Here is a 16091-nt window from a genome sequence, read left to right as displayed (position 1 = left end):
AATTCTGTTCACAGGAATGGTGTCTTCCAGTTTGCGACATCTAGACCAGAAACAAATGGGCTTAACCCTTTTTGACCAACCTCCCTTGCTGCAGAAATTATTAACATCCCTTGGGAATTCTGAAGGCAAGCTCAGGAAGCTGCGAAGACTGGAGGCATTTCTCTTTCCCTACAGACCTCAGTGGGTTGTTAAAGGAAAAAGCTTGGTTTTGCTTTAAAGTTCTGGCTAGTCTCATCAACTGTGAGTCCAACCGTGTTCCCTTGGAGGCTCAGTATGCCTGTCAGTGATTCCCATTGGGAAGGAAAAAATTCTTTTTCATGGGTGTATAAAAATTATTCTGCGGACTCACATTTCCTTAACATAGGAGGTTTCATGGAAATCATCTAAGTTCTGTATTGGTGCCCGTTTATCCAGTAAATTTTGATCTTGGAAATAAAATGCTAGCAGGGCTACCAATTTTGCTATCACTTCCACACACGGTATATGGTTTTGAAAAGGCTGACTGTGGATATTTATTTGCCTTAAAGAGTGATTTTCAAGGTCATGTACAAAGTGGGTGACTGATGTTGCAAATAAATATTGTAAGGGATAACTAAGTAATACACGTAAGATATGACATAGGGATTCTGTTCATGAAATGTTTTACAGCACAGCAAGTTAGCTTAACAAACTTAAACAAAACAAAACAAACAATCTTTTTTCTAACAAAAACTCAAATCCCATGAACAGTTAAGCACCACCTCCATCTCTCCATAATCTGTGGTTAAATTTTCAATTTCTTAATCGAACGGTAAATTAGCAGAAGGCTGTTCTCAATTATGTTAGGTTTTCCAACTGTTTACTCCATCATTTTCAAAAGTGCTTCCTACTCAAATTATAAGTCAAAAAAAAAAAAAAAAAAAAAAAAAAAGCTTGTTATCTCTAGATTTGGCTTTACCTTCCAGTTCTGAGTGACAGCTTATCAGTATACTTAGACCAGTGCTCTTTGCAAAGCACCCCTAAAAAGACTGCAAAGTAAAGGTGGCTATAGTTATCCCATTATCCTTAGTGTACCTTGTTCTTATAGTGCATACTGACTACTCAGAATAGATTAATTTGCATCTAAGGTAATTTTGTAACTGGCCTTGGAAAAGGTCTTCTAGGATACATCCAATTAAGCTCTTCACTTATAATACCTTTTCGCGGCAGTTACACGAGAAACACGGTGTTCCCAGAAAGTTAAACATCGTACAGCATCGAATTAGGAAGTGCATAACGCTTCCTAATAACACATAATTTCATTGCACATCTGCGTATATGTGTGTAACTACTATAACAGATATTTTTTTTTGGCTGTTACAGGCTGTCTTTCATAAAAAGGCAAATCAATTTTAATGAACAGTTAAATCAGAATAGTTTTAAACACACAAAAACAACCTGGAGAGTACATCGTTTGGCTTCATTACATTATCTTTAAAAGCTTTATTGATTATTTCTTAATGAGTGGCATTCAATATTTAGAATGTGTACTTTTTCAAGTAAATTTTCTGCAAACATCTCAGCGAAACAAAAAGCACTGCTGTGACAGAATAATTTCAAAAGCATTTTAAACTCCCTCTGTAATGAAATAATTTATTTCAGAGGAATATATTTTTACCTCATCTGCACAGATAATGAATACCTAACAGGTATTTCGTCTGAAGCTTTAAGTGTTCAGCATGTCTAGAGGGAAAAACAGATTCAAGGGCAGAAGACTCCAAAAGTCATGAGGCATGCAAGAGTCATTGATACCTCTTAAGGTAGAGGTGATATTAATGATGGGAAAGGCAGCTGGTACAGATTCTCTCTAATGACAGGACATGAAGCACACACTGCATGAAGATCAATGGGGGAAAAAAGACAGGACTTCAATTCCCTTAATATTTCTCTTTCCTGCCACCTCCAGTGAATTTGCATCTGATTTGTAAAATCAGGTCTTGATGTCTTTACATGTCATGTTTTTATCTAGAAGGAGAGTATAGCAATATTTATCTGTACTTTTTCAGGCAGACATTTGTACAGAGATTCTGAAGGCTGTGAGACCTTCTATACAGCACTGTTTGATTTCAACCTCGGTGGAAGATTCCAGATTTCAATTAACCAAAATAAAATGTACCACAAATGTACACAATAACAACACACGAGAGACCTCTCAAGAAATTGTCATACAAATGGGGTCAGACATACAGGACAATGCTAGCTGGATACATATAAGAAATGTAGGGTTTAGATTATTAAAATAATTTATTGAATTTGAGAATTTCAACAAAGAATTTATAGAGAATGGAGACTGGAGAGTCTACCAATCACCTCCCGCGGCCTGCTGGATTTTCCTAATGCAGCCCAGGGTGCTACTGGTCATCTTTGCTGCGAAGGCACATTGCTGGCTCATGTTCATCTTGGTGTCCACCAGTACCTCTAGATCCTTTTCTGCAAAGCTGCTTTCCAGCCAGCCAGCCCACTGACTGCATTGGTTATTCCTCCTTAATGGCAGGACTTGCCATTTGTCCTTCTGGAACTTGATGAGGTTCCTGTCAGTCCATTTCTCCAGCCTGTTCAGATCCCTCTAGATGGCAGCACAACCCTCTGGTGTACCAGTCATCCCAGGTTTGTATCTCCAGAAAACTTGTGGAGGGTGCACAAGTGGAGGGTCCACCCCATCACCCAGCTCATAAAGAAAACCATATTGGCTTCAGCCTCTGGGGTACCCCACCAAGACAGATTTTGTGCTGCTGATCACAAGCCTCTAAGTGCGGCAGCTCAGCTAGTTTTCAGTCCATCTCACTGTCCACATACCTAGTTTGAACTTCATCAGTTTTATGTGAGGGTGCTATGGGACAGGGTTTTGAAAATGCTTTTAAAGCAACAATGAACACATCCACTGCTCTCTCTTCATACAGAAAGCGAGTCATTTCATAGTCACTTGGACAGGATGGAGAACTGGGCTGAGAGAAATCTCATGAAGTTGAGCAAGGGGAAATGCCAAATTCTGCATCTGGGGGAGAATAACCTCATGCACCAGTGCATGCTGAGAGCTGACTAGAAAAAAAAAAAAAAAAAAAAAAAAAAAAAAAAAAAATCTAACAGCCTTGTGGGCTGCATTAGGAAGAACAGTGCCAGCAGGTCAAGGGAGGTGATCCTTCTCTACTCAGCACTAGTGAGCCCACAGCAGGGTTCAGCTCTGGGCTCGCCAGTACAAGAATGGTATGCCTGAAGGGAGGGTGCAAAGAGGGCAGAGCCAGCTCTGCTAGGAGCCCAGTGACAAGACAGGAGAGACAAATGGCACAAACTTGACCACAGGAGGTTCCCTCTGAACACCTGGCAACACCATGAGCATAGTTAAACGCTAGCACAGCCCGGAGAGGCTGCTGCTGGGTCTCTCTCCTTCAAAATATTCAAAACCCAACTGGACACGGTCTTAGGCAACCAGCTCCAGCTGAGCCAGCTCGAGCAGTGAGTTGCACTAAATCTCAAGAGGTCCCTTCCAGCCTCAAGAGTCCTGTGATTGCACCTTTGCAGCAGGGATACCTTCCCTGCACAGGACATGCATCCCTGTGCCCTTCCAAACGAAGGGGTGGCACTTAACATGACTTGGCCAGCAGACATGAGCAAAGCCAACGCGTGTGCTACAAGACCCCACTGTGGAGAAAGGGCTGGTTTGTGACCATCCTACCTGGGTGCCCACAGAGAAGGCATGGTGGCACTGTACAACCCAGGTTTCCATGCACAGGGAGGGACAACCTCCCTTTCCCTTGAGCTCTTTGCTATGGCGTTTGCCTCTCAGGCCCTACTATGCCTGAAAAAATAGGATAAAAGGTGAATCACAGCATCATTAAGGTTGGAGAAGACTTCCAAGATCATCTGGGCCAACCATCTCCCTACCACCAAGGTCACCCAGTGAACCATGTCCCTAAGCACCACGTCCAACCTTTCCTTGAACACCCCCAGGGACGGTGATGCCGCCACCTCCCAGGGCAACCCGTTCCAGTGCCTGACTGCTCTTTCTGAGAAGACTGAGAACAACCCAGAAGCTGGGCAGCCTGCCCTCAGGGGCCTCGCGCCCCGCCCGCCATTACGGGCTGCCTCGCCAGCTGTGATGGCGGCGCCCCCGCGGCAGCAGGCGGGGCAGCTCCCCCTCGGCACCGACCGTGTCGGGAAGGCGAGGGGGGTCGCGAGAGTCGCGACATGGCGCTAGGAGGGGGTTAACGTCGCGGCTTCCTTCCCAGGGTGCAGCGCTGCAGCGGTTACCATGGAGCCGGGAGGGCCCCGCCGCCATGGCGCTGCCCGCGCCGCTCCCCGCCCGCGGCTTCGAGCTCGCCCCGTCCCCGCTGCCGTCCCCGCTGCCGCCCGGCCGGGAGCTGCATGTGAGCGGCAGCGCGGAGCTGAGCGCCGGCCCCGACCGGGCCCGGGTGTCGGTGCGGCTGGGCAGCAGGAAGGGGGCGGCCGGGGCGGCGCGGAGCAGCGTGTCCCGCAGGCTGGAGTACATCGCGCACAGCGCCCGGCACCGCGGCGTCCCGGTGAGGGGCCGCGGGGGCTGAGGGGCCGCCGGGGGCTGAGGGGCCGCCGGGGAGGGCGAGCGGCGCTGTAGGGGCGCCGTGGGGATAGGTTTCCTCCTGGCAATCCTGCGGGAGGTTTGGGATTTTGTGAAGCGGTTCTGGAGGGTTATGGACCCAGGGCTCTTAAAAATAAACCGTGACAAATGAGGTCTTTGGTGGGTAGGTGGCTGGGTTTGGACTCTTAAAAACAAAACAGGATAAGACAGATCTTTGTTGGGGTAAGTGGGTGGGTTTGGACTCTTAAAAACACAGCGAACTGTATCTTTAGTGGGATAAGTGGCTGGGTTTGAAAGCTACATATTCCTGGAGTCCCCCAGGAAGTCTGTGCAATTTCCATGGATTCTCAGGTGAGCTGGGGAAAAGGGAGATGACAGGTTACTCCCAAATTACTCAATATAGTAATAAAGAAGGATTTCATGATAGTGCACGATGCTACAGTGAAACTCAGTGTCTGTAAATACGAAGTAAGAGTGGGTTACTCAGCCTAAACAGTGATGCGTTCACAGTGACAGGGCATGGCCACAACTGAAGCGCTACGTGTATTTGTAGATAAGTACTGACTCCAGCTTTTCTTTTTTAATGAAATAGGTTTTAGTGTTTTCTTTTAAAGCGGATGGTGACGTTGCCTGTCTTTTCTGTAATAGCTGGACAAAGTGTTTGTTCAGGAAGAAGGAAGGTGATAAGAAAGACCCTCTAGCCCCCTTGTTTTGGGAAGGGTCACGTTGCAGCCATGGGTCTAGATGGCGAGGAGGCACTGAGGCTGCTGTGGGCCAAAGCTGTCACCCACGTTTTTCCCTACACATGGCTTGGAGAGTGTCTGCCACATCTCACAAGCCCTGTTCACACCGATGACAACCAGGAGGAGGATTCATTCACCATCAGCATGACTTGCTCAGTCAGAAATGGTGTGTTTTTGTGAGGGATTGCATGCTGAGAGACTTTGGTTTCCATCAAGTGAGTTGGTAGGAGCTTAGTCATGGATTTTCAGAGGAGCAGGGAAAGACAAGGTGACTTATCATTCACTCATTTTTATTAGTAGAGAAAGCTTTGTACCCACCACTGTGGTGAGCTATCAGGCCATGGGGTATTTTCATCTTGGATGCAATTAAACAGCACTTCAAACTGCGGAAAGATGAGAAATAGTTGCAGCTGCCCACCCTACAAGGAACCTGAATAACTGGCTTTGGGTTTTGGCATGAGCCTGGTTAAAATGGGATTTCACAGAGTGTTCGACTTCATGGCAGTTGGCACACAAAAGGAGTACACAGGCTGTTAAGTCAGTGAGTGCACTTTTGAGGTGCTGTATATACTTATGCAGGCTGGAAAAAATAAGTGCAAAATGAAGTGTGATTGGGATAAGCACGGTGGTATTCAGCTATACGCAGAGAGGAATGTACTGGGGACACCTAAACGGTGGTGTAACCTAGGCAGAGAGTGGACTGGTTTTACGTTGTGAGAGCAGAGCATTCAGTGGGTTGTTAAATAGTTTCACAGCGCTCTCTCGATGTTTCAGACAAAGCACATGTTGAAGACTGGACGTGTTCTGTCTGCAGGTTGGAGAGGCTGTGAAATGCTGCTTAAGTTCTGGGCTTCTTGGTGTTAGCAATGTGTTAGCTCTGGGGAAAGGCAAGGTGGTGTGTTTTTTTCCAGAGTAGTTCTCTATGGTGTAATTTTTAGTGCTTTTTTCCATCCGATTGTAAACCAGTAGTGCTGGAGCTTTCATTTGCCCTCTGGCGTTTTTCCTGACTAACAGATCTCACTGCTGGCAGTTTGCTCCTAGCTGCATTTCCTAACACCGCTTGTAGCTAATGCCCTTCTAGATCACTGTAAAATTCAGCTCTCTTCACAATCTCCATATGGTTCTAGTTCTTGCAAGGCTGTCTAAGGCCCCTTTAGAAATCAGCAGGTTAGACCATATATTTATTTTTTAATTAACCCGTAGAGCCATTTCCTTAGCCGTTCGTGCTGCTGCTGTAGGAAGCCTGTGAGATCAGGAGTGCGTAACCTCTGCAGCAGCAGGAGTTTGCATTAGCAGCTTGTCAGGGTGCCGGGGGCCGCACCTCATTTCCATATATATTTACACAGGTTTTTAATCAGAAGTAGTTGCACATAGTAGCATTTATTTATAGAGTGCTGAAACTATCTACTGCACTTAGAGCACAGAATCTGCTTTGAGGGCTGCAGGGAAAGTACAATCAATGGGGAAACCAACCTCTTACTGAGCCCAGCTGTTCAAAAGCAGCATTTTTTTTCTTCCTTCTCTAGAAGCAAACTGATTTATATTTGCAGCTTGTAATCTATCTGGGAGGTGGTGTGGAGGTGACGTTGGTTTTCTTTAATCGTTGCATCTAAAAATTGTCATTGGCCTTCTTGTTTAAAAATAGCAGTGATTGTACAGGTTAGCTGAGGCTTTAGAGAGGGGGTGTTACTTAAGGAAAAACAAACAAAAAAAAACAGTATCCAGCAGGCTCTGTCAGTACTGGGCTGTGTCTTTGGATACACATGCACTATTCTCTGTATTTGGAACGTGTTACTCAGGAGTCACAGCCGTGGATGCACATCTGACATACACTGACATACAGTCAGTGGAAAAAAGGATTTGAACCTTTGCTCACCCAGTTACATTTTTTTCCAATTTCAATGCATCCTTGATTAAGAAATGCAGAAAGACCTGCATAAGACATTACCTTCCTTAGACTACCGCATAGTTTAAGACATATCCCCGAAGTACCCTGACATTTGCTGAGTACAAACTTGCCTTTTACCTTTCCTAAAAAAACTGTCACCTATACTCCGGTTATTTTTTTGAACAGACATAAAGCACCACAAACTGCTTCACCGTAGGTGTCATTCTGTCTGTCTAATGTCTAAAGGGAAGAAACAGCGTGCAGGACTGAGAGGCTGGGGAGCAGACCCGCCGCCCAGAGCGCATGCATGATGCGTGCTGACTGTCAGGGCTTCCCGTCCTGAGATGCTGGGGTAACCTTGCAGAGACCCTATGATGGACGGGCTGTTACATACGGTCTCTCATTAGATGTTTCTTTAATACTAAGAAAAAAAAAATGCTATGTTCAGTTGGAAGCTAGCTCTCTTCATTATTTCAGTATCTTTATATTATTTTGGAGTCTCAAGTTACATGAGATATACCATTGCAAATGTACACGTAAATTTTAAGAAGCATTTCCAGGTGTCTCCAGATTTTTAAGCAATAGCTACACATACCAGTATAGCTTACTACAACTGTGTGCTAGTGTGCATTTCCAGACTGTAGACGTTTTTGTTATTGAGGCTGGTCTTGTAGAAGGACTCATAATTTTGTTGACTCAGTAATTAGGAACAGAACACGCAATTTTACCTTCAGATAGATTTTTTTTTTTTCTCATACTGTACTGTTACTTAGCTTTCTCCTTGAAGCATGCTTTCACTGAATACCTATTTAGTGTTTAATTATTTATTTATTTTTCCTGTTCTCTTCTGGGGAAAGCAGTAGTCATTCCTACAACAGTGACGGTGTGATGAGGGTGGACACAACAGTTCTTTGAAGAAGCAAGTGTCCCGAAATAGCAGATAGGCAGGAGGGAGGGCTATGTAAGACTTTGGTGTGTTGAAATGAAGCAAAACGTAAGGTGAGGAACAGTTCCAGACTTGATACTCAAAGCTCAATGGGATGTTGCCTGTCTTCTCATTTTTTTAAAGTACCTGCAACAGTGACAGTTTATGTCACTGCTGGATCAGAAAATACCCCATATAGGCAGCATACAGGTGTGATTCTGCTAAGAATCATTCAATGGCTTCTACAGGTAATTGAGTTACCATATAAAAATAATGTTATTTTAATTTAGTTTTTCTTCTGTGACTCGTGGCCCACAGATTTAGAAAATGGAGAAAATTATTCCAGAAGTCCAGGACACCTGACACACTGGAAGTGTAGCTTTTCCTAAGGCACAGTGAAAACTACTTTTTTTCCTGTGATTATTGCTATCAAATGAACAGTTCCGGAGCCAAAATATAAACAGTAGACATAAGAAATAGGAAAAAAAATATACATAAAGTCTTTTGCTTTTGATGTAGTCAAACCCTGATTTCAATTTAAAATTCTGCCATCACCTCCTTGTCTTCTCCGTGTCCTTGTCTGAAGATGGAACAGGCACCTGAAAAGGAACAAAGCATCTGGCAGAAGATGCATCAGAAGAGGCCACATCGTTACGACTTCAGCAATTAGGTCTTCCCTTTATCTTCAGTAACACGTACAGCTACTGTCAAATCTGCTGGGATACAAATTAGCAACGAGGGAGATTGTCTGGTGTACCACGCAGGATGGTTTTTCACTGCCAACTGCATCGGTCTTGCAGTAGTGCCTAGAACCACACGATGGCACTGCCCTTAAATGTACAGCAAACAGGCGAAGCGCAAAAACAAACAGAAAAAGAAGCAAACAAAAGGTTTAGAAGACTGACCTGTTCAGAGTAAAAGTGTGTGGGTTTTTTTGTTGTTTTTTTTTTGTTTTGTTTTGTTTTGTTTTTTTGTTTTTTTTAAGGAACGGGGATGAGGAAGAACAAATGCACCTTTTCTATGGTTGCTCTCAAGTTTTATTACAGTATTGTTATTTCTGTAAAATAGGAGTTTTGTGTATGATTATTCTTATAAGACATGTATATATCTCTAGGGAAAAAAAAAAAAAAAAACTTTCCCGATAATTGTATCGACAATTGATTCTATTATAAGTATGGTTTGCTCCATCGTTGTCTAAGAAACCACAGCCAGCTATGCTTCCCAGGTACCTCGAACCTATGACTGTAAAAAGGGGAAATACGGCTTTTAGGGACTAACTGTCCATGGTCCTTGCCTTCGCTAGGAGAGATTTTCCAAAAAATAAGGATGTTCCTTCTTGTATTTGAGCATTATTCGTCAATCATAAAATTGAAAACTCAATTTTTATTTTTCAAAAATCCAAAAGCTTCTTGTAGGCACTGTGCAATGATAATTATAGGTCTGATTTCCATGTGATATTTTAGAAGGAAAATGCTTCTCGTGTTTAATGTCACTTCTAAAAAAGAAAATGTATTCCACACAATAAACTTGAAGATTTGAGTCCTTTGTAGAAAATATTCTGACACAGAGCATCCTTTGAAATGTGTCGACACTGAAAGCAAATATTTTGTTCCTATGCAAATACATTTAGTAAGTAAAACTTTTTCAGTAATTTGGAAGGCTTGGTATCTGCTTCTCTACGGCTCATGACTATTAAATTCAAACTCATATTTACAATTAAATTGTAAACTGTGCTTTCTGTTTTGTTGTAGTAATTTTACAATAACCTATTCGTCCAAACTGTTTACCAAAGAGGGCAGTAGGTAAAAGAAATGTTAGACTGCTAGCAAACTGGGCAAATATTCAGAGGTAGCCAGAGTTGCTCCATGTCTCAGCTTCGTATCTTGCTTGTAAATCTTAAAGTTTTTGCTAGTGGTCTGCACAGACCTTACATTGAAAATATAGCTGGTATTAATGCAGAAGGGTCAAAGTGGAATAACCTCTTTTAAGGGTTTCCTTCCTGATGAATAACCATTGATTAATCATTATTTAAATCACAAAAACAACTGAAATGTCTTGTTTTTCATACCAGGTGAATTGACAGCTATGCACTGTTACACAGAGCCTCTAGCCAGTGGTTGCTTTTAAGACCTAATTCTTCTCTTCGAGTGAATAGCAGCAAAATTGCCTTATAGAGCTGATGTATAATTTACTTTAAGTGATGTCAGGAAATCTTTAATATCCAGCCTTAACTGACGAGATTTGCATGGAAAATTCCAAACTTGTATTGCTAAGTTATAAGCAATAAGCCAAAACAGTTCAACTTTTACAGAACACAGTGTGCATACATTTCCTACAGACCCTTCATTTCTGTCTTTTAAGATAATATTCTTGTATTTTGTTTTAGGAAGAAAATATGACTGTAACAGAGGATTTCAGTAGACTAGAGAACACCTACCAAATGGAAGCAGAGGTACGTATTCAACCCAATAAAACAAACAGTGTAGCAGGGACCAAGGACAATTTGTAGACTCTTTCCTGGTAACCAGACATTCTCTGCAGTAAAGGCAGCATAGTCCAAAGAAGCTATTGAAGGCCTGCAATATAAAGCAGAATTCAATTGTAGTCTTCTGTTGTGTGCAGAACTTGTTGTCTGCTACTGTAGCATGGAAATGATTATTTTCTTGCCTGATGATTGCATGTTGTGATTCTATGATGCAGCAGAAGGGACTCTTGTTCTGGGACTCCAAGGTTGTCATCCTGTGGTGGTGTAAGCAAACCTATGGTTCTGCTCTCTCCTCAACCCCTAGATGTCCCTGCCCTCTACTTTTTTGAAAGAATTTGTACGTAGGTGATGAGGTAATAGGCAAGTTTGGAAAGCTGCTCCAATTAAAAGCTAATCTGGAAAAAAAAAAAAAAAAAAAAAAGGGATTATTTTTTCCATTATTTTAGCTCTGTGAACTGGAGGCAGTGCAAGGCAGAGGACAAGAATGGATGGGGAACAACCGTGGCATGGCAGCCCTAACCTATATCTGCTTAAGCCACAGTTGAACAGCACCTGGACTTTGGTCTATTCTACATTACTCTGCCATCAGCTTGCTGCAAGTAAAGCAAAGCTAATTATTTCCTAGGTAATTCACTTTGAATTCTGTAGGTAAAAACTGCTGTGTGAAAGTTAAATATTATTAGAATAATCCAATTTTCCTCAGAATCAGCTCAGGGGAGTTTATTTTTGCACATCTGTACTATAGAAAGAAGTAAATGCACCGAAAATATTCGTTAAGGGAAATAATGTGTTTTCAATCAATGAATCTTTTCAGATTTAATGACTTCAGTCACTACCCAGCAACTTCAGTGATTCTTATGAAGATTCTTATAAAACTCTGCAGTAAAACTACAGCAGTATTAGAGAGCTATTGTTTACAGTCCCCTAAATCAGAGTTCAGCCTCTTTAATTTGCATGTTTGTTTTAAGGTATATTCTCATCTAAATAACAGCGATAAATATACAAATAAATGAGAATTTGGAGAACAAAATTAGATTTTAAAATGAGTCCTCAGGTACTTAAATGATACCATTAGTGTCATCTGCTGAATGACTTCAGCTTTGTAATTTAGACACCTACTATCATGAGAGCTTCAATTATCAAGTCTTTTAGATAAGCTGTACCTAAAAATTAATACAATTTGCAGTGGTTATTTAGGCTACGACAAGCTTAGGCCTACAACTTCAGCCCTGTGCAGTAACTAAACCAGTCGTCACCCTTCTCCTGCCATCAATTTTTATACAACAAGGATTGTAAGTGGAAAGAAAATTACATGGACCAAGTTTACACCTGTGGGCAGTTTGGACTGGCTGTAATTGTTGTTCAGAAGTTCTGTGGTTGCACAGGGACTGAGCTTGAAAATCTGGCCGTAGTACTGTTGCTTCGGGCTGCCTAAGTAGCAGTACGGTAGCGCTTCACGCAGAGGTTAGTTTCACCTTGACTCCCCCTTTATATAAGCACTAGTTTTGTTAGTGCAGCTTCATAAAACCAATGGAGTTCCATTGTCCAGTGAGTGGGACTACTTTAGCAATATAAATGAATTTTAAATTAACTTACACTGGCTTCTGAACTAAAGAGTGTGCCATTGTATTTGTGTTACGTATCAAGTCACAGAAGTCGTGCATTATTTCATTCTCTACACTCTTTTTACCAGTTGTCTACTCTTAACAGTTTTTAGAAGACTGAAGAAATTCCCAGACAAATAGCTATTTGAAGGTATAATTAAGAATTCAAGAATACTTTCAACTGTAAGGAGATAAATTCTAATTCATGCTTTAACAAAGGAAAATATGCAGAAGAATGACATTTTGTAGGGGATCACAAAGCTCTGTAGTACCTTAACCATAACAGTTCATTCATGGCATGATGATCTCATGGGATGATTAGGTGGTTCTTACGCATATCTTAACACACTTGCCTTTTCGTAAAACACAACTTCTTGTCCTTTACAGCCGTACCTAAACCTTACAATGTGTCCATAATGGTTTTGCATTCCTCATATTATTTTTTCACACTTTTTAACATTAATCATAATTTTATTGAAGAAATTGGAAGACCGCTTTGCATCTTAATGCTCAGGTGTCCTCTGTAAATCCAAGTGGAATTTATTTTATTGGATCTAGCTCTAAGTAAAAGCTGTGATTGGGGGTGGGGAAACAAAACTCACAAGTGTTGCTCAGTTGTTTTCTGCCCTGAGGGCACCTGATAACATGCTGCTTTTTTTTACCAGTAAAGTTCCTGAGTGCCCAGAGCTGCCCCAGTCTGAGCAGTTTCCCTCTTGCTTACGGCCCACTGTTACTTTGTTTGACCAGACTTGTATTTCATCCCCTTGAGGGAACTTATCTTGTAAACACTGGCAGCCATATGGCAGACACTGTGATGGTCCTCACAGTGAGACCGTACTTCCAGCTTTCCACAAACGACAATTAGGAGTTTTCTTGCAAAGCAGCACGAGAGGCTGTATGGGTTTTATATCTAGCAAGAGCTCTCTGAAGAAAGAAATCCAGGTTTAGTCTCATCTTTGGTCTTAGTTCAGATTGGCACCGCACATTCCAGAAAGTGACCCAGCCACGAATTACAGATGAGGGGTGTGTGGTACAGATGAAGGTGTGTACTTAGTACAGTTTTGCACAACAGATGGGGACATTTGTCCTTGCAGAGGTGGAATCGCCCTGTCCCTTGGCCAGTTTTTAAGGCCCTAAGCCCTGCTTGCGCTCAGTAGCGTGAAGAGCAACTGGGGCAAGGATTCAAGCCAGGATGTGGTACACTGAGAGGCTACCAAGGGTAACAAGACTTGTGCATTAATTACTTTGTGGTGTTGTCGGTATCCATTTTCACCTTACCCTGTATATGAAGTAGTCCTCTCTCACTGAGGGATTCAACTTCCTTGAATGATCTTACTTACGAGGTGAACGTGAGGTTTGCCCGCAGGACGTTAGTGCAGCACAGCTGTCAAGGAGTAACCCCTTGAAGCTTTATTTCTGTGCAAAATAGAAGTGATAGAGTCAGGGATACGAGACGGTGACCCTGGCTTGGCGATGAGAGCACTGTACTGCAAGGTGAAGATGAAGACTCTTAAAAAAGAGTTTGGGAACTAGGATTTCTGCTTCCTGAACACTCTAGCAGCTGGACATGACTACTTGACTGCTGACAAGGGTGCTGTGCCACAGAGGAGGGCTTGCTCCTGCCTGGAAAGCTGCCACCGGGCTGGTGCTTCCTTGCCAGGAAGGCTGTAGGGCTCTGGATCCTGGGCTGACAGGGATGCCTGCTTTGTAGCAGTTGGGAAAACACCCAGATTCCTGGTGTATCATCTGTGTGTAATGCTGCTTAATGCCAAAGGCACAGAAGGCTAAATGTTTAAATTGTTTTTCATCCTAGACTGAAGTGACCGGTTCTCTGTAGGCACTGGGGTGAATCTGTTCACCCAGCGCAGGGTTTTGAGCAAGTTGGATGGGACTGGGCTAGGCTTGTTTTGATCTCATAGTTTAGGCTTCTTGAACCTAATGCTTGGAATTAAAATGTGATTTTCCTTCCTGCCCAATGTTTTCCACGTCGTTTTCCTTGGGCTTCTGTATAATTAACATCTGGTAATCTATGTTTAAATTTAAAAGGGAAGAACTAAGGTGCATCTGATGATGTGTCACACACAGTACACGTTCATTCTTCAAATTGTCTACATACCAAGAATGCCAGACTTCCTCACAAAGGAGAATTTTCTTAATCCTCAATTTTAAACCATTTTATAAGCTTCTTTCTGTTGGAAAACAAGTGATAGTTTCTAGGGCTATATAAAAGTGTCCGACTCAATAAATGCTGGTGCTATATATAGGACTAGTATGTTTAGTTAGTTTGTACAAATCTGTCTTTACATCGATTTAATTACAAGTGTTGAATCATAGGAGAAGAGTTTAAAAAAATTTACTTGTCTGATGTCTGTGTTCATTTCAGGTCTCTATTATATTCAGTGATTTTGGAAAAATGCAGAATGTTTGCAATTTACTTACTGAAAAATTAGGGACTTCTGTTACCATCAGTCCACCTCATTTCTACCACACGCCAGAAGCCGTAGACGCCCTTCGGTAAGTTTTCTCTTATGCCACAGATTTTACAGCCTCAGATAACATTTAATATGAATACATAATTTATACTGTTTGTAATGGGAGCAAATAGTTTCCTTCATACCTATTAAAATTTATGTTCAGATCTCAGCATTTGTTCTAAATATAACTTAGAAATTAATGCTGTTCAGGCTAGGAAGATGCATCTTGTTCTTTCTGCAGTGCCCCTGTGCAAAAGCAGAATGTAATAAATATTTTCTCACTGACTTCCATTGGAAGTATAATCTGCTGTGAATATTAGGTCAACAAAATTTGACTTTGGTTACATCAGCATGTGTAGATTTAATTTGAAGTTATTCATGAAGGTACAAACGTGTTACCAGATGTTGATAATTCTAAGGACCCCTGCCAGTTCCCATTACTTTTAGCTCCTGACATGCTCTGAAGTGAGCCATGTACAGTGCTTGCTCAGCATCAAAATATGCTACTTTGAAGCTCCTGGTCTTAATATTTTAGGTGTTTACTAATTATTTGAATTTTTGCATACCCTGCTGACGTTGGAGAGGGTGGGAGAACCAGAGGGAAGTTTAATCTTGGTTTGGGGTTTGCCCCTTAAAGAAGCCAAGAAGGGAGCTCAGCTCGCTGCTGCTAACGTTTCTGGAGATGTCAGAAGTGTATCTCAGAGGTGTCAACACAGCAGTCTGGAAATCAGGCCAGTGAGTTCACGTAGGGGCAGGTATGATTTACAGCTGGGCACCCAGATGTTTGGAGCAGGGCTTGGACACTTGCTCTGCACCACACACCACCAGTGCCTGCAGCATATAGGTGTTTGAAATGTTTGATTATAGCTGATGAGGAGGCTCACGTTTTCTCCTCAGTTTCCCCTCAGACTTTCAATCTGCCACGCAGAAGGTGGGGAAAGGTGATGTTCCTTACCCCAGGCAGTTACAAGAACTGAAACACGGGGGAAAATAACGTTTGGCATGAATATTTGTGCAAGTTGACCCTGCTTGTTGTTGTGCTGCATTCTCTACCTCTCAGCCGTCAAGTATGTGTCACTGCTGTTGGAAACACACGGCAGAAAGCTCAAGAAGTGTGTCGACTGCTTGGCCAATCCTTGGGAAAACCTTTATTAATAAGAGAAGAAGAAACAAAAGAATGGGGAGGCCACACAGACGGTCATCAATCTAGCTCCCCAGATCCACTGACTCTGCAGGAAAGAATCCAGAATGCTACTGCTTATGCTTCTTGTAGAGTGTTTGCTGTGTTTGAGATAAAGGGAAAAGAAAACAGAAGAAAGAAGTTGCTCTAAAGACTTAGAAATCTTACACATTTTCTTAATAAATTTTTATATTTTCTTCATTTTTTTGTTTTCCTTTATTG

General features: G+C 42.3%; 1 protein-coding gene across 1 annotated transcript; it reads left to right on the top strand.

Moving 5' to 3' along the window:
- Positions 1–4254: 4254 nt before the first annotated feature.
- On the top strand, positions 4255–16070 carry IRAK1BP1 (interleukin 1 receptor associated kinase 1 binding protein 1). The gene is made up of 4 exons (XM_035322291.1): positions 4255–4535; positions 10513–10578; positions 14599–14729; positions 15750–16070. The coding sequence occupies exons 1-4, from the start codon at positions 4293–4295 to the stop codon at positions 16018–16020; spliced, it is 711 nt and encodes a 236-aa protein (XP_035178182.1). The 5' UTR covers positions 4255–4292; the 3' UTR covers positions 16021–16070.
- Positions 16071–16091: the final 21 nt, after the last annotated feature.

This window comes from Oxyura jamaicensis, chromosome 3 (assembly GCF_011077185.1).
Source record: "Oxyura jamaicensis isolate SHBP4307 breed ruddy duck chromosome 3, BPBGC_Ojam_1.0, whole genome shotgun sequence".
In the NCBI taxonomy this organism is placed as follows: domain Eukaryota; kingdom Metazoa; phylum Chordata; class Aves; order Anseriformes; family Anatidae; genus Oxyura; species Oxyura jamaicensis.
This window is presented reverse-complemented; position numbering and strand designations above follow the sequence as displayed.